At 30.0% G+C, this 24,586-nt stretch overlaps 3 protein-coding genes and 1 long non-coding RNA gene across 4 annotated transcripts; 1 reads left to right on the forward strand and 3 right to left on the reverse strand.

Annotated features, from left to right (window-relative positions):
• Positions 1-280: 280 nt before the first annotated feature.
• Positions 281-1,946, reverse strand: LOC126845217 (uridine diphosphate glucose pyrophosphatase NUDT14-like). The gene is made up of 5 exons (XM_050583814.1): positions 1,812-1,946; positions 1,710-1,753; positions 872-936; positions 590-803; positions 281-518 (listed from the first exon to the last, which is right to left on the reverse strand). The coding sequence occupies exons 1-5, from the start codon at positions 1,890-1,892 to the stop codon at positions 281-283; spliced, it is 642 nt and encodes a 213-aa protein (XP_050439771.1). The 5' UTR covers positions 1,893-1,946.
• A 1,258-nt stretch (positions 1,947-3,204) lies between these two features.
• Positions 3,205-4,381, reverse strand: LOC126845218 (uncharacterized). Its single transcript, XR_007686735.1, has 3 exons — positions 4,171-4,381; positions 3,813-4,073; positions 3,205-3,741 (listed from the first exon to the last, which is right to left on the reverse strand). It is a non-coding gene; the product is annotated as an uncharacterized LOC126845218 (long non-coding RNA).
• Positions 4,382-4,580: 199 nt separating this feature from the next.
• On the forward strand, positions 4,581-7,614 carry LOC126845216 (H/ACA ribonucleoprotein complex non-core subunit NAF1-like). The gene is made up of 4 exons (XM_050583812.1): positions 4,581-4,739; positions 4,848-4,968; positions 6,157-6,365; positions 6,444-7,614. The coding sequence occupies exons 1-4, from the start codon at positions 4,715-4,717 to the stop codon at positions 7,325-7,327; spliced, it is 1,239 nt and encodes a 412-aa protein (XP_050439769.1). The 5' UTR covers positions 4,581-4,714; the 3' UTR covers positions 7,328-7,614.
• Positions 7,615-9,847: 2,233 nt separating this feature from the next.
• Positions 9,848-24,375, reverse strand: LOC126845219 (uncharacterized). Its single transcript, XM_050583815.1, has 6 exons — positions 23,331-24,375; positions 19,639-19,693; positions 11,406-11,532; positions 10,506-10,629; positions 10,238-10,305; positions 9,848-10,018 (listed from the first exon to the last, which is right to left on the reverse strand). The coding sequence occupies exons 1-6, from the start codon at positions 24,295-24,297 to the stop codon at positions 9,848-9,850; spliced, it is 1,512 nt and encodes a 503-aa protein (XP_050439772.1). The 5' UTR covers positions 24,298-24,375.
• Positions 24,376-24,586: the final 211 nt, after the last annotated feature.

Genomic DNA, 24,586 nt, shown 5'->3' on the forward strand with positions numbered 1-24,586 from the left:
TTACCGTAAGTACTTTTTTGGCTTCCGTTGATCGAGTACTGCAAATTAGAAAACATAAATATTAAGAAATGACAAAATTAAAAATATATAACAAGTAGTTCATTTGAATTAAAATACATGATTTAAACTTTAAAACATTGAACAACGTTTAGTTATTAGATTACAAAAATAAACAACAAAATGTAGAATATAAGATGTGTTGTGAAAAAAAAAAAACTAAAGAATTATGCATATTAATATTATATATAAATATATTATTTTTAATATAAATAATATTTTATCACATGTTCAGGACTATTTTATTTGTTAAAAACCACATTAGGCCAAAAAGAAGACTAGTTGATCCGTTTAATACATCGGATTGTGTAACAATATCTCTTATTTGCGGAATAGTGTATTCCACGACGTCAATGTCTTCTCCTTCATTTTCAACGCCACCTCCATCAGAAACTTTCATATGATCAGTCACTTCTGTGTAAAAATATGTTTGAGTTGTTCCTGTAATGCTTAAGCCGGATCTAGTGAAAAAACGTGAAAAAATTGAATTAAATAATTTAAAGCAATTATTTATTTCAAGTTGGGGACTTGCCTGCAACTAATGATTTTTTGTAAATCTGAAACTTTGATTTCGTAGCCACATTCTTCTCGTACTTCATCAACAGCTATTTCTTCTAAGGATTTGTTTTTGTCTACAATACCAGCACAAAATTCTACTGTTAACCCATTTGTAGGTGGATACTTCTCAGTATCAATTGGTCCTTCTGCAGGTCTATCAAAAGCCGGGATACATTTATAGTACACAGCTGAAACGTAAACATTATGGTGTTTTTATAATATTAGTAGCAATAAAAAAAAACATTTGTTGTATTACCCGGTCGAAATTGTTTCACACATACTAAAGTATTTCTGTTTCTGTTGTAAATTATAATAAAAACACTGCAAAGAAAAAACAATAATAATTACACGTTTTATTACTGTCCTTGTTTTATTTTATTTAGTAAACTTTGATAATGAATCTAAATATAAAAGGAAATATATTTTTCTGTTTGAGTTGTAATTACAAACATATGATCTTTAAAATTAGTACATTACAGTAGATTTTTATTTTCCAGTAAGAGGAGGGGTTAGATTGGTATAGACAAATTTGAAAAATTAGATGGCCTAAATGTAAAATAAAATATGAAAATTCTGTTTTAAATCAATATGGTATGATTGTACAATCCTTATGTACATGTATAATAATTCAACATCAAAATACTTTTACATTCATATAACTATTTAATTATAAGAACAGTTTCTTTAATTTTTAAATTATAATATAGTGTATACCATACTGTGTTCTAAATATATTTATGATCAGAAGTGTTATAATTTCATTTGAGTTTTAAGGGGATTGGAGGCAGTCAATGTTTTGGATATATTAGACCTAAAATTTTGAATTTTTCAAATTTCTTAAATTTTTTGTAATTACTAGTAATAGACAGTTATTAAAAAATCGACTTCTACGATTACCTGGAAAAAAGGTCGATCAGCTCAATTATTTGTATAGAATTAAATGTGAAATCATTAATGAACTCTGAGCTTAACCCAAATTTACCCGACAAATTTGGTTTAAAATGCAGATAATAAAGATTTTATGAAAATTATCAGCTAACTGAGACTTGTTTAAGGATCAAGCGACTAAGAGACAACCATAATATTATTCTTACCCATCGTGGCAATCCATCAAGTCCCATTTAATGTCTTTTTCTCCCTAGACATACGCATACATCAGGGTTGAAAAAAACAATGCTGCTAGGTATTTTTTTTACTTGCTTAAACATCAAAGAAAATGGCTTGATGTAATTCGACTCGGTGAATTTCACAGCCCTCATTTCACTAATTGGCTTCATAATTTGCTCAGTTACAATACTTATTTATCAATTAAACTTCGCTTAAAATTATAAATGTGATCAGCTGTCACTGTAGGGGAAATAAGCAGCTAATGAATTACTAGCAACTTTTTGGTATATATCTTAACCTTTGTTCGATGATGATGTATGTGCAACGTTCAAATTAGAACTAAATGATAAATTCAAAATAGTTTAAGGGTCTAAATTCTCTATGAATTGTTTGAAGCCAGTTATTAAAAACTACAATATTAGCCAGAAACTTGATGTTTTAATATACTTTTTTATTTTTTTAGTTTTAATATACTAGCCACTTTAGATACTGGCTTGTTAATATACTATATCATTATATATAATTCCACCACTACTCTAAACTTATATGGTACATCAACGAGACATGAAAATGTTCTTTCGTGGTTGCAGACTCGGCTGAAAAACTTTTTTTCGGTTACGTGCCAAAGCTAAGACATAAAAATGTCAAAAAAATTATTATAAACTATTCCAAATTACAATCACAGACTCCGATTGTCTTGTATTTTCATATTTAATCGAGGATGACTTCATAGTAACATGTTTTTGGATGTTCGACCTAATTTTATTGAATACAGGGTACTTTGGACTAAACTAAAATGTGACTTTTTGTAGAAATAAATGTTTCCTTTTACACAATAAAAATCCACGTACTGAGCTAGGTCTTAAACTTAATAAACATTTTCCTAAAGACATAAGTACATCAACAGTGTGGTTTTAAAAACCATAACTATAAATAAATCATGGATCGAGTAAAGTGCATTCTACGTACAACTGAAATTGTTTATAGTATTTCTTTTTATGTATTATGACTCTTAATATACTTTCTAAGCATTTACAATTTGTTCACAATGTGCAGGTGTAAATAATTGTTCCTAGGTCTGGTTGTGTTTTATGTAATTGAATTTGATATATATAATATATTTTATTTGGTTCTTTCAATTTTTTCAGGCATAATAGTATTTATCACTCACCAAATAACGCCATTAGATTTTGTCGATTCCTGGCTAAGTAGATGCCTATGTCTTGCACAAAGTTAAACTCAATCCTTTAAATAGTTAAGATAGAAAATGAATATGAGATAACAAAGGAGTAAGTTTTTCTATATTTTTATTATTTTCCTAATTATCTAGTTAATTACTTTCGGCTTTCGTCAATTAAAGCCTCCTAGTGGGAAAACGCAAAAAAAATATATCAAATTTTAAGTTATATGACTGTACAACATGAATACATTTCAATCATAAGACATTCAATTTTAAAACATTGAACAACAACATAAGTTCTTAAATAGCATAATTTGTATCGTGACTGAGAAAAAGTGTAAATGGCTTTTATAGTCTCTATTATATATTATTAAATTTAACCACTTCTCAGCTTCTAACATAAAACACTTTTTTAGTCCAAACCTTTACAGTCTAAACCAATCACAGTCCAAACTAGGACAGTAAGAAATTATCAAAGTTGGGTCCAGTATCCATAGATTTCTAATGCGAATCAGCTTAAAGTTTGTAGTAAAAGTTCCAACCGCATATGATTTTGGATCTACGGTGTTCTTTTCGAGTAAATTGATCCATAGAAAAAAGTTATCGTGACTTCAGATAAAAAATAAAAAAAAAAAAACATCTCGACAAAACCAATATCTTCCAGCTATCGCATCGAAGCTACGAAACTTGTAATAATTTATATTCCACTTAATATTTTAAATAAATGTATTTTGATTTTACTTATGAGAAGGTGTCGCACCACTTTTTTCGGCATGATAAATGTATCTCGGTCAAGACACTTTACTGAGGAACTGAGCGGGATTAGTGTAAAAGTACATCTGTATAACATTAAAAATTGAGACTTTATACAATTATTGACATGGTTGATTTTTGATTAAAAAAATGTTACCATAGATAGCTTTTGAAAAACTGTTAGTTCAACATACCTAACATGATAACTCAGTTTCGAAAATAGTCCAAGTCAAAACTTAGATAAAGTCAGTAACACAAATTAACTAAGTAATGGCTTGAGATCAATTAGGTCACGGGCTGAAGAGGGCAGTATGACCACTGTCTCGGTATCGATGCTCCCAGCTCATTGTCCTGTGTGTCTGTTGTCTACCTTACCTATAATGGCTGGATATTAGCTGCCCCCTACTTCATATAATCACTGATTATATGGAGGAGACATTGTAAATTAAATTATTATTATGAATTGTTTATGAATTGAAGTAAACAAGAGTTATTTTATTTATCAAGACAATTACAATAATAGTATGTTCCCATTTTCTGACATTATGGTAAACATTAAGGACGGAGAAATCGCGTAGACGAGAACTGGAACTGGAAATTTTATAAACATGATCTTTAAAAACAATATTAACTTCTTAGTTCTTAAACCAATGTCCCAAGCAACATACTGGCAACAGGCAACTTGCCAATGACAAGGGCTAAAATTATTGTCAACACAGTTTCAAGTTTACCAAAAGCAAACGGCGGATAGCAAACGCCGAAATGTGTTATCTTTTTTATCATATTGTTATTGACAAGTCTTATCTTGGTCATGATAATTTTACAGTGGGTACCACGGTATACCTTAATATACGGCACAATACCACAGATTATCTAATCTGTGATAATACTGTTATCAAATTTGTTATCTAGACTAGTCGAATGACCATGTGCGCGACATGTTGTCATACAATTAAAATTTAAATATTTTTTTTATAATAAGTATTAAATGTTTTAATATTAGATTAGTAATAACTACCTTTTTAAAGGCCAATTAGTTATAGCTACCTTTTCAACAAAATGGATCAACCAGAGCCAATAATCGGTAACATTTTTTTTCCTAATACCTATGTATTTTGTCTTGACAATTTAAATTGGAACAACCTGTATACTTTTTTATGTTGTTTATTAATTTGTACTGATTCGTTTTCAGCAATTAAAAACACCGACCAAAGTCCTCCAGTGGACGACCGCGATGGTGGTGATGTTGGCGAACCGGATCCGCTTGACATAATATTGACTGAAGTTCGAATGAAACCACGGGAAACTATCATGTAAGTTTTTACACATGCTTGTACACTGTTGGTCATTTAAATAAAAAAGCATCAGGATGGTTATAAGGTGTTGCAACTTTTATGAATGTTGAATAGCACAGCTACTTAAATGTCAATAAAAATGTAGCCATTCTTTTTGTAAAATTAAAATGACAAGTCACTTGTGGAAATATGTTTCTTATTATTTCAAGTCCTATCTACAATAATATTACACGAGCATGTATTTTTTTATGTTTCTACAGTATTATTATTTTGTTGTATCCAATAGTTCTTGTAAATATATTTTTCTCGAATAAACTAATAATCGTATTACGATACTTTTTCGAAAATGTTTGTCAATTTTCTTTTTAAAATTTACATTTAATAATATAGTATATTGCGATTACTAATATTAAATTTTTGTTATTATATATAGGTATATCATAGTATGATAACTATAAAATATAAATACAAACAAAATGTTTTCATGTAGGGTTTTTGTCTGTGGTAAATAGTGTTACGGACATCGTACTACATAAATGTGCAATAGTGCTCTAAAATTTGAATCAAAACTATTTATACTTCATTCATCCTTAAAATCAATATTTACAACCTTTTTCGAATATAATTAATATATTAATAATTATATTATTTAATCATAATATTATGGTAATGTGCTATGTAATGGTATGTTTGGTTGGAATCTCGGTCGCCGGATGTTTCTCTCGCTAGGTGGGTAATTGTCTCCAGAATACAACTCTTGTTAAGTGAAAAATTGTTAAACCGGCCTAAGGGTCTTAAAAAATAAAAAATATACTAGTATTTTTAAATTTTACGTAGATTAAAAATGATTATACCGTAATAAACTATAATATAACTATGTAAAAATGTATATTTTACTTAACATTTAAAAAAAAAAGTGTTTTGTTTTTACTGTTAAGGTAAACAAATTATACTTATAAAAACGTTATTATTTTAAATATTATTGTTTTTACGTTTGTAAAAGTAAACAACGAATTAGTAAAAATTCCAAACACGTTTTTTTTTATTAACCAAGTACCATAATATTAGTTTGATTGTCAATTGAAATAATGGTTTGATGAAATACTAATTTAATTTTTCAAAAAAGCTGTTGTTTGCTGTACATAAATGAGCAAACATTGTTTAATACTTTTTATGTTAAAAAAAAACATATTTTAATATTTATAGCTCAGATAGCAGCAGTAGTGAAGAAACTTCAGACAACGAAGGCAGTGTAATTTCAATAGCGTCGTCTAAAGACACGTATAGCGGTATACCAAAAACTAAAGGAGAGCTTTCTTTAACGGATCTGCCCCCCATTGAGGATTTATGTATTTCTGTCGAAGAAGAACAGTGCAAACCTATTGGGAGCATTAAAAGTATCGTCGATTCTTTAGGTGATTTTTTAAAAATATTTTCCTTGCTGTTAAAAGAAAAAAAAATTATAGCTATAATATAATATGTGTGTGTTTCAGTTGTTGTGGAAGCGTTCATTAATGTTCCGCCACTCGACATTGACTCCGTTTTGTTTGTCGACCGTGGGAAGCGCGCCTTAGGAAAAATATTTGAAGTGGTCGGGCCAGTCAACAAGCCATATTACACTGTACGTTTCAATGGTTCCGACCATGTACAAAAATTCAACGTCAACGTCAAGGAAACGGTTTATTGTGCACCTCAAACCGATTATACATCTTACGTATTCATTTCGAAAGTGATGCAACATAAAGGTAGCGATGCCTCCTGGAAGGATAACAATGAACCGCCGCCAGAGTACGTTGAGTATTCCGATGACGAACAAGAGAAGTTAGCGAAAAAAAATAGAAAAAGAAATAAAAAAACTGTACCGGAACGCCATGTACAGCAGCAGCAGCAGCCGCCACAGCCACAGCAACAACAAGAAATTCCTCAGACTCTGGTACGACAACAACAACCACAAAGCCCACAAGTTTATCGGCCACAGGGGAACGCTCAGTACCAACAACCAGTGCCGCCAGTATATCATCATCAACAACAACAACAACAGCCGTATCCGCAATTTCAACAGCAACAAAAATATCCTGCGTGTCAACCTCCGCAACAGTACGCTCAATCCTACCAACAGCCACAGCAATACCCTCCGTACCTTCAACCGCAACAAATATATCCTACGTATCAACAGCCGCCGCAACAATATCCCCTACAACAACATTGTCCTCCTCCTTTTCCTCCGCCGCAAATACAGCCGCCCCAACAATATCCACAGCCACAAGTACAGCCGCCCCAACAATTTCCAACATACCAACAGCCGCCCCAACAATATCCTCTGTACCAACAACCGCCGCAACAATATCCTCCATATCAACAACCTAAGGGGCCTTAGCTCCTTCCGGATTTAAATTTGTTGTTAACTTTTCACCGATACTATGATATAGTATTATGTATTACGTAATGAAATTATTTTATTTGTATAATGTTATCGTAAATAAGTAAGGAATTACAGCTCTGTCCCTCAATTTGTATTAATTGTACTTTGCTGTAGGGTATACAAATATGACTTTTGTAAATTAATTTATACTCGACTATTTTTATAGCTTTCCATCTTTATGTTAGTTAGGTCTACGACGCCCTGCCTTCCTGCTTTTTATAATAAACAATTTGTTTAAACAATTTTTTGTTAAAAAAATTTGACTGTTAATATTATGCTGTAGTCGGCTGTTGATGAATTTCCACTTTACACTAAGTGTCCTTTTATCGTTTAAGCTACTTGAAATAATACCCGACTAATAATGATCACTGTTTGACCACACAGTTACGGCATAGTTCCAAACCGAACTTGGTCGAATAAAACGAATAAGATAAAAAAATTAACGTACATAGTTTTAATAACAAGCATGAAAATAAATTTGAATTCATTGTGCGTACAACTATTATATTTCAGGTTCTCGTTAACTGTTAATTATGTATTACGTTTAGGAAATTGTTCTCAAACATTATCGATGGTATAAGTAAAAGTTAATTAAGCTAAAATTTGTAAACATATACCTATCATAATACCAATCTATTTTGATTCACTGACACATAGCAACCTGGAAATTGACGACGGTCAAAGTGTAATTCCCCCCCCCCCTTTTTTTTTTGGAGGACTCCCTAATAAGAAAAAAACAGTTTGACTACGGATTTTCGAGAAAATTGTATATGTTGTAGTTCCATAATAGATCTACATTCGGTAAAATGTTCAGACCTCAATCCTAAACACTTTGCTCGAAAAAGTGATACGAAGAAAAAATGTCTACGCCTTCTGGGGGAAAGAGTTTATGTTATTTTGTTGGTTTGTCAGTATTTATCGGTAGTACAAGTACTATGTTCAAAAAATATTCCATACAAATTAGGGTTGGTCCAATTGAGTACCTTGCGGGTACGATTTTTGATTTATGGAGATGCTACAAGAAGAAATCGGTTTAGCAGTTTAAAAGGCATTTTCATTTAATTAAACGAGCATAATGATGAAGTCAGTATATACTATACATAAGCCTTTGTCATATGAAGAGGTAAGTAATAGTATTATAAAAATAATTAAGTTGAATTGATCGTTTTACGATTTTCAATTAATTAAACATGTATTCTAAGCTGCTTTTTTTTTATGAAAATATTATACATTTTCTTTAAAAGAAAAAGTCATAATATTATTAAAAATAATATATTATTTGGTTAAAAGAACACATTTTTGGAAATAATACATTAAAAAAAAAACTTTTTCCAAAAGGTGTTACCTATTTCAAATTATATTTTTGACAAAGCGTAGTATTTCTGGCAATTTAACATTTTGCAAAAATCATAATGGTTTCTAAGGAGTTTTGTATAGGCAATATCGAAGTATAAAGAATTTTTAAGAACATTTTGACTATGTTAATTGATTAACCAGTTAATTTGTATAAGCTTCGGGGTATTATTTTTAATATTGCAGTTTATTCTAATAACCAATTTCGAATTTCTACTGCTGTTCGAAGACCACGACTGTATAATATGTTTTGATATAGTTTTGGGTGTGATGGAGAAAATTAGTAGATGTAATGTCGGATGTGTTTTACTATATAATATGATAATGTGGTCACTTTATTTTCTGATTGTTCAGTATGAATAAAAAAATTGTTATTCATTTTTTGAACGCATGGCTCTTAAAAAAATTAAAATAATAAAAGGACGTTTAAACCAACTTATGCTAACCGCACTTCCTCTCCTATCTCAACAGTAATAACTTAATAAATAATTTTCAAAGATTATTCAACTGCTCATTGACATCCGTCCCGTCTTCGGGTCCACTAATTTAACCCTATCGACTGTCGTTTCGGCCTGGCCTAGCCAAACAGAAACGTTACAATTACTATTCACTTATTACTAAATAATATATATTCAAATATTACAAATGACTGTATATTATAAACATTTTGCTTGTTGTTAAATTTCAGTAATCATACCTGCAGATTTATCAATAACGACACTCTACGAAGCTGACAATAATATTAACAGTGTAAAGGAACATAAGCAATATGGAGGTAATGAATTTTTTTGTAGATAAATAAATAAATTTCCAATTTTTTATAACTTTTTTACTTGAATATAATCTGGTAGAGTTTAATTTTATTTAAAAGCACATTAAATACATTTACACTAAGCTAAAGATTTCCAATTAAACAAAAAGGCCTAAGAATTTAACATTTTTTTTTTAATAAGGATTTTATCCCTGATTTTGAATTAAAAAGTATTTATTAATGGTAAAAGGGTTTATTATAAAATGTTTTTATAGATTGCATTCAACAATATAATTGTAATGGGTTGGCTGTACGTTGTCGTACTAAAAATATTTAGAATTCATTCGTATTTAATACATTTTAACATATCCTTAAGGTGCAGGTACAACAAATGGTAGCCATTTGATAGATATGTAAACTACCCCATCTTCGTTAATGACTTTCTGATCATTACTATTCTCATAGTTGCAGTCCGCGTGGTCAACGTTTATGAATTTAAGATCTTCTGGTGTTATATGACCATTAAATACACTTGAAAACAACTGTAAATAAAAAAAAAACCAATGAATTTATTTAACTGCATAAATCAGATTCAATTAATTAATTTTTCTTTTTATTCCAAAACTATAAATATCAAAAATCCGAAGCGATTGTTATTTTGTATTTACTTCATTTATGATTTCTTTGTCTAACGTCACTGATCTGGACATAAAGGCTATATAATGTGTGAAGCCATGGCCATTTCGTCTTTTTGCGCATACGTATACACCCGCATAGGATTCATAGTTAGTGTTGAACACAACCATAGACGGTTTCTTGTTTGCAGGATCTGCAAACAAGTATATTATACAATTTTCCAATTGGGTATCTATACACTGTGAAGTGGTTTATACTGTCGGTAGGTAAATTTAATGAAACGCTAAAAATCATTCAGCTTTAAACAAAAAGGAATTGTTGATTTATCGGGTGTAGCACAATGAAAGAATTCACAAAAATATTAAAAGAAAACTGTCAAATCATCGCACGAACTTGAGTAATCAATTCTAAGATCGGTAAAAGTCAATTGTGATGGTGAATTTGTATTGGCTTCCAATGCTCCAAACATGAATTTGTAATCGGATTTAGCTTCATGATCTGCCATATCATCGATTTTCTGTGTGTAAATATCATACACCAAACATCGAGTAACGTATAACGTCGTTTTTATGACGTACCATGGCCCTAAAAACTATAGAAAAAGCGACGGGTTAGAACGAGTACACGCAGGAGTTAGTTAAAACAATATTTCTAAGAAAGTTATTTTGTTGTTGTTTTTAAGAAATGTCAGCTAGGTCTATAAACAAATATTTATACAGTAACTAAAGATTTAGTTTCCGAACATTTTGTATGTCGACTCTTTTACGTCCTGACCTCGAAAAGTAGCTGATATACCACCCCTCCTACATCTCCCAATTATTATTTTCCTAAACACAAGTCAGTCATACTTGTACCAAGTTTATTTATTTTTATTTATCATAAAGTTCAATTTTACTGAACTTTATGATTTAATATTTGAGGCGTTTCAAAGTTCTGGCGGAACTAGCCGATTTACATACATTTGTCAAATTGTATTTATAGTTTTGGGGTCGCTAAGTCGGTTGGTAAAAATTCCGATAAAACAGAAACTTCTAACGGTGGGGATGAGTAAGAAGTGAAATGAACAATTATATATTATAAATGACCCACATTAGTTTCCTATATATATTTTTATGTAACAATAAATTATAGGCTTAAGTTAAAAAAAAGGTAGCTACATTAATTATAAATACAGTAAGGCTAGTAGATGCTTAACCAATGATAATTATTATGGTTAATTACCACACGGTAGTTAATTGTTTTATTTTATTATTTTATATCCTATCAAGTATCAAACGCGTTACTTCAACTTACTTTTTTCATATCGAAATCTTTCACAGGTTCTAAACTAAGACATTCATGTCCCGAAACGACATTCAAAGAGCTAACTAGCAACATACATAAAAGACCCAAGCCATTGAATTTCATCGTATGACGGTGTCTATAAACACGTAAATTGAATACTTTTAAAATCTAAAAAAAAAAAAAAATCATTGCAGTTATTGTATTGCAGTCAAGTTGTCATCTTGTACTACGTCTGATTGTAGTGTATTATTACAATTGAGAAAATTAGTAGATGTATAGTCGGATGTATTTCAACATATAACGTATTACTATGGTCATATAATTTTCTGATGCTCCAGTAGAAATAAGATAATTGTTATTATTATTATAATTTTTTTTTTTTGTGTAGCTTTTTATTTAGAAAAAAATAAAAGACGTCTAAACCAACATAACCTAACCACGCTTACGCTCCTATCATAACTTCAAAGAATTTTCAACAAGCCGTACTGTTTTTAACATTATTTTTAATTTAAAAAGTTTATGAAACAGGTACGTTAACAATTATTGAAAAAAAAACATAAAATTGCGCTTTTCAACAATACATTTTTTTATCCTAAAAGCAACGTATAAAATTTGACTGCAATTAATAATATAGTCCAGAGAAAGTGTTTTTCTTTTTTTTTTCAATTAAAAATTGTTATAAAATAAAAATGTTAAAATGTGTTTCAGCTGTAAGAAACTTTACGCAGATCAGCGTTAGGCACGAGATAATTAACAAATTAATTAAATTTAATAAAATATTACCTTCATTTACTTGTATTATTTAAAAATATTTTAAAAAACCAGTACAGTGAGATCGGGGCATAGTGGGGACAGAGCATAGTTGGGTCGGGGTATAGTGGCGACGGGGAGGTCAAAGGTTTACAGGAATTTTTAAATCTGAAAGTGATAAAATCACTTTCGAAAAAACGCTTCGATACAAATCGGTAGTTAGTATTTTCAAGCCAGTACAGTCCAAACCAAGCACAGTATAAACCAGCAAAGTTAGAAAGTATTAAATTGAGTTTCTGTATTTACAAATAAGCACCAAAGCGTTAATTTGAAAGTGATTTTATACAAGAGGACTAGTACAGTAGAGTATAGGCATAATGGAATCAAAGCAACGAGGGGACGGAAAGGTCACAGGTCTACAGGAATTATTATAAATAAAAGTGACAAAATTGAATAAAATGACTTTCAAATAAACGCTTTGATGCTTATTTGTAAATACAGAACCTCAATTTAATACTTTCTAACTTTGCTGTTTTATACTGTGCTTGGTTTGGACTGTACTGGCTTAAAAATACTAACTACCGATTTGCATCGAAGCGTTTTTTTAAAAAATTCCTGTAAACCTGTGACCTCCTCGTCGCCACTTAGCCCCGACCCCACTGTACTGTTTTTTTTTTTTTGCAAAAACGAAGTGGACCAAATAACACATATACAATGTCTTGTTAAATTTAGTTGGAATGGTGGACGATTCAAGTTTCAGCCGTTTGTACTCCATAGTTTAAATTATAATCGCTTATTCTCGATAAATTCAATATTTATGTATTATATACTTCCATTAGAGCAATCTCACACAAACTATTTATACATCATAGATTATATTATTTCAAAGTTCTGATATACATCTATTTTACTAGATTGACAATGTAGAAAACAAAACGCAACTAAAAAAACCTTTTCATAGATCCTTAAAATGTAAAGGGTGTGGTAGTGAAACGGGTTTTCCCATTTAAATACATTGGAAAATCGCCCGTTTTAATGCCCCCCCCCCTGTATATTAATTTCTTGTTATTTTCTAAAGAAACAATGAGTTTGTAACATTTAAATTAAAATTAAATCGTAAGCCGGGTCCACACAGAGGTTTTAAAAAAACAAAACAAAAACTCAACTTTTTTCTGTTTATAAAAAACAGAACTGTAAAAAAACATTTGTCCACACTGAATTGACAAAAAACCTTAACAAATCATGAACAAAAATTAAAATACTATGTTTGTGTTGGGTTTTTTTTCATCTATCCATTCTGAAAAGATCGTTTTTGTTTTAAGAATTACATTTTTTTAATAATTAAAATATTAATGTAGAAACTGACAAGAGATATCGAAGACGAGGAAGGTATACTAATATTGGGTGCTGGATATATTTATTTAAATGTTCAAAATAATAAAAAAATTAAAAAAAAGACGTTTTTGGGTAAGACCAACGTTACAAAAAAGAAATGTATATGAATCAATGAACTTTTAAAATATTTACGGGATGATGACATTGGTATAATATAAACAAGTTATTAATATAACTTGTTTTTATTTCTTAACACATTAATATTTAATTACATTTAACAATTAATATTTAAACACAATTTCGTGTCCACACCGAGCTATAGTGTTCATGAAAACAAAAACATCTATACAATTTTCCACCACGAACAGGACACGGTTTTGTTCTTAAAAAGTGGTACTTGAGCACAAAACTTAATAGTATCATTCTGCATAGATATACATAAAATTGTTTTAATGATTTGATAAAATTTTTTTTAAGATTTTAGGTGTGTTTGTTAAAATATACGCAATCTGCGATAACACAGTTTTCCGGCAATTAAAAAAGAACTGTAATGCCGAATTTGTTTTCCGTTTAATATGTTTGTAACGAAGTCCCTTTCGTATGCAGGTTTCTTATAGGTTTCGTTATGAGAACTATATATGTTGCGGTCGAGCGTGATCGGTTCCCAGGAGTGAGTGGTTTCTTGTTTTTGAAAATTAATATTAAAATCTCCTGTCAAGTATAATAAATGACGAAAAACCGAATGTAATATAGGTTATCAAGTACTTTTAAGGGTAAAAATGTATTTTGTAGTAATAAAATATAAATATTTTATAAGTTTTTAGACTTCTTGCAATATAAATTATCATAAAAGTTGAAAAAAAATTTGTAAAAAAATGCAAAAAGCGTTGAGAGGGGAGCCGGATTTGAACCCGGTCCACTCACTCTTGGGAACCGATCACGCTCGACCGTACCACATATAGTTTTCATAACGCGTTACATTTTTTCTCGGCTAGGTCTCCCCCCCCCCCACGCCAACCCGCGATAAGGAACTTATCCGATTTGCATCGAAGCTAAAAATTTCTAGTCAAACAAATAAACAAATTATTCAACGTTTTAGATTTCATTAGATTTAAAATACAAGAAGCAACTCAGCAAAATCTTTTGACTACTCAATTTCGAGTTCTAAAATTTAACTACGCTTGAATCATAATTATTCTTACTATCATTATTGTTTAAAGAAAAATCATTCATTAAAAAATGACGAGAGGAAAACACGGTTTTAGGGATTGTCAAATAAAGAAATATAAAATCCTTATGAATAAAGTTAAGGCTATTATACAAATTTTAAAAATATATATATATTTCAACTAGAGTTATACAAATTCTCAATCGAGTATTTTTTTCCACAATTTATTCAAATGACTTTTGCTCAAATACCATTTTATTCGAATGATGCTTTTATTCCAACACTACGTATTATGAAAAATAATTATCAACTATCAAATCGAATTTAGCATTTTATCCAAAACGTCCCCTTAAATATATTTAAGATATAAATGGAAAATAGAAATTTGTATCGCTAATACGTTTTTTTTAAATAAGAGTATTTGAAAATTTTACATTTTCCGATCGTCAAAGTATACTTACAACTTTTGGAGTTTGATAGTGCAGCTTACTAAACGGTGTACTGAATTTGAACGCAGAGTTTAAGCTTACGTGCTTTTTAGTTATTGGTTTTACACATCGATCGTCATGACGTATCATGCAGAAAAATTTGCCAGGCCAGCCTATGTGAATTTTTGTGAATTTGCATAGAAGGTAGCGTATGACAATTTATCGATAGACATTATATATTTATAAATGTATGTTTGATGGGTGTTTACCGTTTTTCTTCGTGGTGTGAATCTAACTTAAATAATAATTTATACATTTTTTATACATATGCTCTTTAACACATAGAGTTTTTTTTGCCTCGATACGATAACAAGAACTAAGAAACTATCGTTTTAATAATGATAAAAAGTATCTGTAGGTAAAATACAATTTTTTTTCCTGTTGTGCGACACTTGTATAGATCCGAAATCGTATGGAGATAATTATTTATCGGTAGGTCAAAAGTAAAATAAGTCGACTCTTTTATCCTAAAAACCGATAAACCCCGAAAAAATGTACCTGTTTTTCAATCGTAAACTTTGATTTGCTATACAGGGTGATTCTTTTATCACGAACCAGTCAATATCTCACTGGGTTTAATTAATAATCGAATTTTTTGTTTTCATATTGTTTTCATACAATGTGATCTCAATTTTGATATCGCAAAGTTCGAAAATAAAATATATCTAAATACTAGAGGGAGACACAGTTGTGGGATATTGAATAATGTTTATTTTTATCAATATAGTAATTATACAAGGTGTTCCACTGTCCACAACGATTCGACAAAAGAAATAACTTTTGTTCTAGTAAATATATTTAAGATTTTATTTGTTGAAATTAATTTATACACATTTGCGCTATAAGCACCACGTTTTTTATTGCACTTAATTATATTACTTTTTTAAATAATTTATTTTATTCTTTTTGTTACATTTTCAAAAAAAAATTAACATAGCCGTTTCATTAGGAATAATTTACCGAAAATTTTAACTAGTCGATAACCTTTCAATTACCTTTCAAGTTACTAATGGTTAAGGGGTACGATGGAAGCTGGAGTGCGCTGTGCGGTAGAGTAATAATATTAAAATATAATAGTAGAATATAATATAAAAAATAAATCTTAAAAAAAACATATTATACAATTCTATAGTTACACCAATTAATTCAAATTTAAAAGTTGAAAACAGTTCATGGACAAATCGGGTTTTTTTTGGTTTTCTACAATAAACAACGATACGATGACGTGCGTTTTGAATTCAACAGTGAATCAACAGTAAATTATTAATTAATTTTGATGTACATAACTCCCTCCAAATTACCTTCTAATGTGGTTTTTAAATATTTATTGACATCAAAAGCCCGAAGATTAGTTTGGTTAAATTTATAGTGGACGTTTTCCAGGGTAATTTGAAGGGTTTCTACATTTATGTAATTTTGTCCGCCCGACATATTCTGGAGTACTTTTTTTTCCTGTTCGTTGTCTACAGAATGGCTCATCATGTTCCTAAGGTCGGCCAATCTCATCGGACCATCTTCTGCCGATTATGTCAACAAGAGCGCTTAACAATATTGTTTGGCCAGTTTTAAAGACATTTTGGTAGCGCATGAAAGACCAACTGAGACCTAAAAGCAAAATTGTGTCGAATTTCAATTCTGTATAAAAATTTGAGCTCATCGGCCTTTTCCCCCAGGTTATTGCGCAAGTAGATTTTTGAATAGTTATTTAAAAATCTACTTTTTAGTTGACTTTGAAAAAGACAACGAAGTGAATACTAAAAATTTGCGAAATTTAAAGTAGGATTTAAACACAATTCTAATTGAAATATAACAACCTTGAAAAGAGGCTATTAAGCTTAAATATGTTTACCAAAATTTAAATCCGACCATCTTAAGTAGGTGTAATTTTGTCAAGCATTTAGATCTAAAGGACTCTCTAAAAGGACTAATATGCTGTTTTTTGATTTAGCTATTAGAAAATTAATTATATTTTTCAAAAAAAAAACTATAAAAAAGTAAAAATATAAACGCTTAGAGTAAAATTTAAAAAATGGCCTTTTAGCCCTCCTAAAGAAGATGTAAAATTTTTAACAAAGATAAAAGTATTTGAAATCGGTTCGGTAGACATTTTCGAAAGTGAATTCCTGTTATAATCTTCAATTGAATACAATTTGACACTTTCTGTTACCCTAAATATTTTACATACTTATTAAGTTAACTAACTTAACTTAACGAAAAAAATTGTTCCTTTGTAGGTACTATACTTCATCTAAAATGTATTCCATAAAATACTTAGTTTTTAAGCTTCAGACATTAATAACTCCATAATAATAATTAATATTAAGTATAATAAAATTAATTGTATTTTAACTAAAAAAAAATTGATAGATATTTGTTTGCATCTTTGTGGTACTAAACTACAATCTTGGTAAAATTGTCCAGTATTTAATGCTATTACTTTATGGATTATGAAGAAATAATATTTCAATAAAAAAACAAAATACCGATCCATTTGAACTATATGTTTACATTATCATTTGTATAATTTTAGTTTTGTTATTATTATATTTATGGTTTTTTTTCTATTTAGTACTGTATTTGGGTTAACACCAGTTATGTCAATAAATAAATATCGGTTAAGTACAAACCCAGTATAGCTTAAACCAGTAATGTTCAAACTTAGCACAGTGTTCACCAGCAAAACTTGTACATTTCCAACTAGTATAGTTTAAACTTGTAGTGTATTAATTAAGTTCTGTCCTAACCAGTACAGCTCAAACCAATCACAGTTTTATCTGTGCAGTCCAATCTAATACAGTATTATACTAAGCCCAATTATAAATTAGCATAGTGGTTTAAAGAGTTATTTTGAAAGTGATTTAATGCGTTTGAACTTGCTTAGCTCTTCCCCTCTCCCATCTAGTTAGGCTATAGATATAACATAGTACCTACATTTCATATACCTACCTAACACTTATGTACTTTTCTTGTAAATCACCGTCAGGCGTAGAAATAAATAAATAAAACAAAAATATTTTAGTTTTAACCATACAATACCACTAATGTTTCTAAAGTTTTTTCCAGACAAAGTATTATAATGTCGCAATTTTGCTTTGTCAAGTGAAAGATAAGACAATAAGCTAAGAGAGATCACATATAACACATTGTACCTTACCGATATCCATCTGAATTCAACTGGCACGACCAAAACTTTATCAGCAGAGTTAAAATAGGCCATTCCCAGCTCACACACTAATTTCTATTAAACAGGGAACCAAAACCATTCTGCTAAATTTGTAAACTCAACCTGAGCAATAATCATACAACAATAGATTTCCTGGTATACTCATTTGCGAGGAATCAGTATGACATCCCAAAAACAATAAAATATGCTTCTAAAGAAAATAATGCACATAAAATAATTATTAAACTGTACAAATTAATGTAAAATAAACTCAGAACAACACTTTTTGATGTTTAAACATTTTATTACTTCTTAGTTATAATTAATCAATTTATTTTTTCTATTTATACAATGTATCCTACACATAGGTTAATTACCTAGATGTTGAAACCTGTTTTAAACAAACTCAATAAATAAAAAAAAAATTATTATTACAATATCCCAAATCACAATCACAAATTCGTTGCGAATTCGATTGTCTTGTACTTTCATATTTGATCGAGGATAATTTTATAGTGATATTAAGAGCTGATTTAGTAAAAATGGAATGATGAAAAAATAGTTATTAGAAATAAAAACCAGTCGAAATTGTAGCATATTATTTATTTGACATAATTAATTGTTTTTATAATATTAATATAAGACTATTAGATTATTGGTTAAACTATAAAGATTAATCACAATAATTATAACATGTGAAGTCAAAAAATTGAAATAATTACATGTTTATGATAACAAAACTCTTTATAGAATAAGTAGACCAGAATTTATATAGCCTGATTTTAACACAATTTAATATTTTAATAAAATTAGCAGAAATTAAAATTAAAAAAAAAACAGCATGCAATAAATTATAGATTCTTGTTTTTAGAATAACGAATAAATGAACGTATTACATCAAAATCAGTACGTACAAATGAAAGTTTTACAAATCGCCTAAATGCAAAAAAACTTAATTCACTCTCTAATAAATAAATATCAAACTCACAACACTTACCCATAGCTCTTAACTTAAGTTTTCTATCTTGTAAATAATTTCCGGTAAACTTGTCAACAGAAAAGTTATCATTGGCGAGTTGAAAATATTTCGAATTAATTTCTTTTAGTTGTTTCAAAACGGTATTTTCAAGCTCTATGTTTTTTCTTACATCGGCTAACTTGGATACAAATGATTCAGAAAAGAGTTTGGCAATAAATTCTAATTCATTATCTTTTTCCAAATTAAAAATCTTTATAATTTCATCAAAATAGTTTTTCATATTCTCGCTAGACTTCTTTATCTGATCGATAGCAGGCACTGGCCATATTCCAGATTTTAAGCGTAATGCAATTTCTAACATGTGTTTCCACGAGGTGTAATGTATGACATATCTTATAACATTCACTAAAATACCTTGGCATTCGGCAACGTCGTTGGTCAGTGCCCCAAAAGATTTAAAGTCAAGCTTTTTGGAGCATTTATCATTTATTAGACGGTATATACTTTCTTGTTCCAATTGGTCGGTAATTTCTGCAAAGTCGTTTAATAATTGTCTCAAAACAGAGTCTTTTATTTTTGATGTCAAAAGCAAATGATCAAATCTGAAGTACGATGTACAATCTACGATGGTCATACATTGAGTTAAATTATAAAATCTAACTTTGATTGTCTGCTTGAGTTTGACCACAGAGGCATTGATTGTCTCGTGCGATATTATTGGAATAGCACACTCTTGCTGGGAATTAAAATATTCAGAATTAGTGTATTGGTCGGTATACTTGTTATTATCATCTCCAAACTGGCATTGTTGTCCAGTGAATTTTGCAAGTTGGATGGAAACTTTTTTGTGATCACTCAAAAGTCGGATTCGTGTATCTTCGTCGTTTAATATATCCTTTATGTCTTGTGAGCCCAAAATTCTCGAATACATGAACACAGACCATAACGGATCGATAGAATCGATATAACCGAAATTATATAAAATGTTTAACATGGCGATCACCTCTTCTTCGAATGAAAACACGCATTCTTTCTTGTCGTTAATAAGACCCTGTAACGCGTCCTTACCTTCTTCGGTCAACAGTGGTTCGATCAAATTCATATAATGACCACAATGCAACACATAACTACACAGGAGTCTTTTGTACACTTCTGTAACATCACTCGGTTCCACCGCTGACCATGAAAAAGACCAGTTCATTTTATTATAGTTCTTTTTCAATTCATCGTGAGAGTATCCCGTATCTATATCGAGCAATTGTTTATAGTGTCCTCTGGTTTTTCTTTTTGCATATGATCTACGTACACACGAATCGCCGTATTGCAAAAAACCCACTGTTAGTACAATTAGCAACACCAGAGGCCAAGAGAACGACATGACTTCGTTTAAACTAAAAATAATTTAATATTACCGGAATAATATGACAAAACTAGTTTTCTGGAAGTCACACAGGAGTTGTGTTTTTTGCAGTATTAAGTGGTATTTATAAGAAAAAAATTGTATTTTTTTTTTTTAGTTTTACCAAAAAGCCAACTTGCAATAAGATATTGTCACGGTGGAAATAAGAACTACAACAAGTCGGCGTTTTAGATAAACTGTTTATTATATTATGTAATGGCAGCGCGAAAAACACGAGAACAGAGAAAAGAAAAGTGCAATTTTGAATTGTACGTTTTGGACACGAAGGAAAAGGGTGTGTGGCCCAGCCCATGAGCATGAAATTTTCAAAAACTACACAACAGTATTTAAAGGTTATACCACATAATAACGGAACATGATAAAACTCAGAGTGGAGGGCACGGGAAGAAGGGAAACGCCGATTATCGCGAACAAATGCGGTGCAGCGGTCGAAGACCTTTGTCATGCCGTCACGTCGTAGACAGCTGTTGTTGAGTTTTTATACGGTATAAGGCTGTTCAATGTGTTTTAGCACTAGTGTAAATAATGTTTTACTGTCTGTGCAAAGCAACCTATGTACCAGCGTGCATAGGCGTGCGCAGACTTCAATTTCCGGTCGAGCTTTGAACAATATTAGTGCCCCAATACTTGGACAGTGCCCCTACATTTATTTTAATAGTAAACATACGTTCTAACTGTAAATAAAAAACTGGTTAATGAGCATACAACATATTTTTATTTCTAGACGCATGTTATTGAAGTTAAATACAAAAATTTCAATCCTTTAAAATCATTCAACATAAATAGAAATATGTTAAAAAATAAAACATTACCCAAAATGAAAGAAAATGTTAATTATTAAACCAATTAATAATTAAAAATGATATGTACGTATATTAATACATTATACATATAAAAATATTTACTGATGTATTATTATATTATAATAAATGAAGAATTATAAATAAATTCTTCTATTTTCCTTAGCTTTGAATTCGTCAATCACCATGTCAATGTCGACACTAGATGTTAGTTCTGATTCAGTAAACATTAATAATAAATCATTTAGCCGGTCTTGGAGCATAGTACTCCTCAATTTATTTTTTACTATTGTTAATTTTGAAAATACTCTTTCGCAGGAACAACTTGTAACTGGTAATACAGTAAAAAATTTTAGTACGGTGTAAAATCCATTAAATGAGTTTGGGTAATTGTTTGATTTTATCCAATCGAGCCATGAATGGATGGATTCATTATTATTAGTATTAATATCTGGTTTTATTATTAGTGGTAGCCGGTAAATATGTTTAGTTTTATTACACTATCACAAGTCACAACAAATAAAATGCTTATGATCTTCACGAACATATTATTATACAATATAGATTTTAGTAAAATGTATACGCAAATTTAACTATACAAAAAAAAAATTAGCCCCCTATAAAATGTCCGGTCGAGCCCAGGCACGACCAGCTCGCCCCGTGCGCACGCCTATACCAGCATGTTGCAAATGTAGCATATGTAACAACATGTGTAGACATTTTCGAAAGTGAATTCCTGTTATATTCTTTAATTGAATACAATTTCACACTTTCTGTTACCTTAAATATTTTACATCTACACATAGGTTAGTTATCTAGATGTTAAAACCTGTTTTAAACAAACACAATTAAAAAAAAAAAAATTATTATTATAATATCCCAAATCACAATCACAGATTCGTTGCGAGTTCGATTGTCTTTTTTTTTACATTTGATGGAGGATAATTGTATAGTGATATTAACAGCCGGTTTAGTAAAAATTGGAATAATGAATAAATAGTTATTAGAAATAAAAACCAGTTAAAATTGTAGCACATTATTTATTTGACAAAATTAATTGTTTTTATAATATTAATATAAGACTGTTAGATTATTGGGTAAACTATGAAGCTTTTCACAATAATTATAACATGGGAAGTCACAAAATTAAAACTATTACATGTTAATGATAACAAAACTCTTCATAGACTAAGTACACCAGAATTTATATAGCCTGATTTTAACACAATTTAATATTTTAATAAAATTAGCAGAAATTAAAATTAAAAAAAAAAACAACATGCAATAAATTATAGATTCTTGTTTTTAGAATAACGAATAAATGAACGTATTACATCAAAATCAGTACCTCCAAATGAATGTTTTACAAATTCCCTAAATGCAAAAAAACTTAATTCACTCTCTAATAAATTAGTATCAAACTCCCAACACTTCCCCATATTTTTTAACTTAAGCTTTCTATCTTGTAAATAATTTCCGGTAATCTTGTCAACAGAAAAGTTATCATTACCGAATTGAAAATATTTCGAATTAATTTCTTTTAGTTGTTTCAAAACGGTATTTTCAAGCTCTTTGTTTTTACTTACATCAGCTAACTTGAATACAAATGATTCAGAAAAGAGTTTGGCAATAAATTCTAATTCATTATCTTTTTCCAAATTAAAAATCTTTATAACTTCATCAAAATAGTTTTTCATATTCTCGCTAGACTTCTTTATCTGATCGATAGCAGGCACAGGCCATATTCCAGATTTTAAGCGTAATGCAATTTCTAAAATGTGTTTCCACGAGGTGTAATGTATGACATATCTTATAACGTTCACTAAAATACCTTGGCATTCCGCAACGTCGTTGGTCAGTGCCCCAAAAGATTTAAAGTCAAGCTTTTTGGAGCATTTATCATTTATTAGACGGTATATACTTTCTTGTTCCAATTGGTCGGTAATTTCTGCAAAGTCGTTTAATAATTGTCTCAAAACAGAGTCTTTTATTTTAGATGTCAAAAGCAAATGATCAAATCTGAAGTACGATGTACAATCTACGATGGTCATACATTGAGTTAAATTATAAAATCTATCTTTGATTGTCTGCTTGAGTTCGACCACAGAGGCATTGATTGTCTCGTGCGATATTTTTGGAATAGCACGGAGTTCTTGCAGAGATTTAAAATATTCAGAATTAACGTTCTTGTCGTCATACTTGTTATTATCATCTCCAAACTGGCATTGTTGTCCAGTGAATTTTGCAAGTTGGATGGAAACTTTTTTGTGATCACTCAAAAGTCGGATTCGTGTATCTTCGTCGTTTAATATATCCTTTATGTCTTGTGAGCCCAAACTTCTCGAATACAAGGACACGGACCATAACGGATCGATAGAATCGATATAACCGAAATTATATAAAAAGTTTAACATGTCGATCACCTCTTCTTCGAATGAAAACACGCATTCTTTCTTGTCGTTAATAAGACCCTGTAACGCATCCTTACCTTCTTTGGTCAACAGTGGTTCGATCAAATTCATATAATGACCACAATGCAACACATAACTACACAGGAGTCTTTTGTAAACTTCTGTAACATCACTCGGTTCCACCACTGACCATGAAAAAGGCAACTTCATTTTATTATAGTTCTCTTTCAATTCATCGTGAGTGTATCCCGTATCTATATCGAGCAATTGTTGATAGTGTTCTCTAGTTTTTTTTTCTGCATATGATTCACGTACACACGAATCGCCGTATTGCAAAAAACCCACTGTTAGTACAATTAGCAACACCGGAGGCCAAGAGAACGACATGGCCTCGTTTTAACTGCAAATAATTTAGTATTACCGGAATAATATGACAAAACTAGTTAATTGGAAGTCACACTGGAGTTGTGGTTATTGCACTAATAAATAGTTTTTATTAGAAAAAAATTGTATGTTATTTTTTAGTTTTACCAAAAAACCAACTTGCAATAAGATATTGTTTTTCGTTATTTATTTGTTTGTTATTGTTGAGTTATTATACGGTATACTGCTATTCAATGTGTTTTAGCACTAGTGTAAATATAATTTTACTGGCCGTGCAAAGAAACCAATGTAC

Source organism: Adelges cooleyi, unplaced genomic scaffold, assembly GCF_023614345.1.
Source record: "Adelges cooleyi isolate 19-005CV unplaced genomic scaffold, UGA_ACOO_1.1 ACOO_flye_CR_arks_rails_tigmint_CR_PRNA_718, whole genome shotgun sequence".
In the NCBI taxonomy this organism is placed as follows: Eukaryota; Metazoa; Arthropoda; class Insecta; order Hemiptera; family Adelgidae; genus Adelges; species Adelges cooleyi.

Bases quoted from the DNA above. Each gene is read 5' to 3' on its own strand.
- LOC126845217 (XM_050583814.1), bottom strand. From the start codon at position 1,892: ATGAAGCCAATTAGTGAAATGAGGGCTGTGAAATTCACCGAGTCGAAT. The intron at 937-1,709 runs GTAAGAATAATA...TTTTCTTTGCAG, and splicing joins TTGATGGATTGCCACGATGG to TGTTTTTATTATAATTTACA. The intron at 804-871 runs GTAATACAACAA...TTTACGTTTCAG, and splicing joins TGTGAAACAATTTCGACCGG to CTGTGTACTATAAATGTATC.
- LOC126845216 (XM_050583812.1), top strand. From the start codon at position 4,715: ATGGATCAACCAGAGCCAATAATCG. The intron at 4,740-4,847 runs GTAACATTTTTT...ATTCGTTTTCAG, and splicing joins TCAACCAGAGCCAATAATCG to CAATTAAAAACACCGACCAA. The intron at 6,366-6,443 runs GTGATTTTTTAA...TGTGTGTTTCAG, and splicing joins AAGTATCGTCGATTCTTTAG to TTGTTGTGGAAGCGTTCATT.
- LOC126845219 (XM_050583815.1), bottom strand. From the start codon at position 24,297: ATGTCGTTCTCTTGGCCTCCGGTGTTGCTAATTGTACTAACAGTGGGT. The intron at 11,533-19,638 runs GTTAGAAATTGC...ACGTGTTTATAG, and splicing joins TACACCTCGTGGAAACACAT to ACACCGTCATACGATGAAAT. The intron at 10,306-10,505 runs GTTCGTGCGATG...ACTTGTTTGCAG, and splicing joins TCTTAGAATTGATTACTCAA to ATCCTGCAAACAAGAAACCG.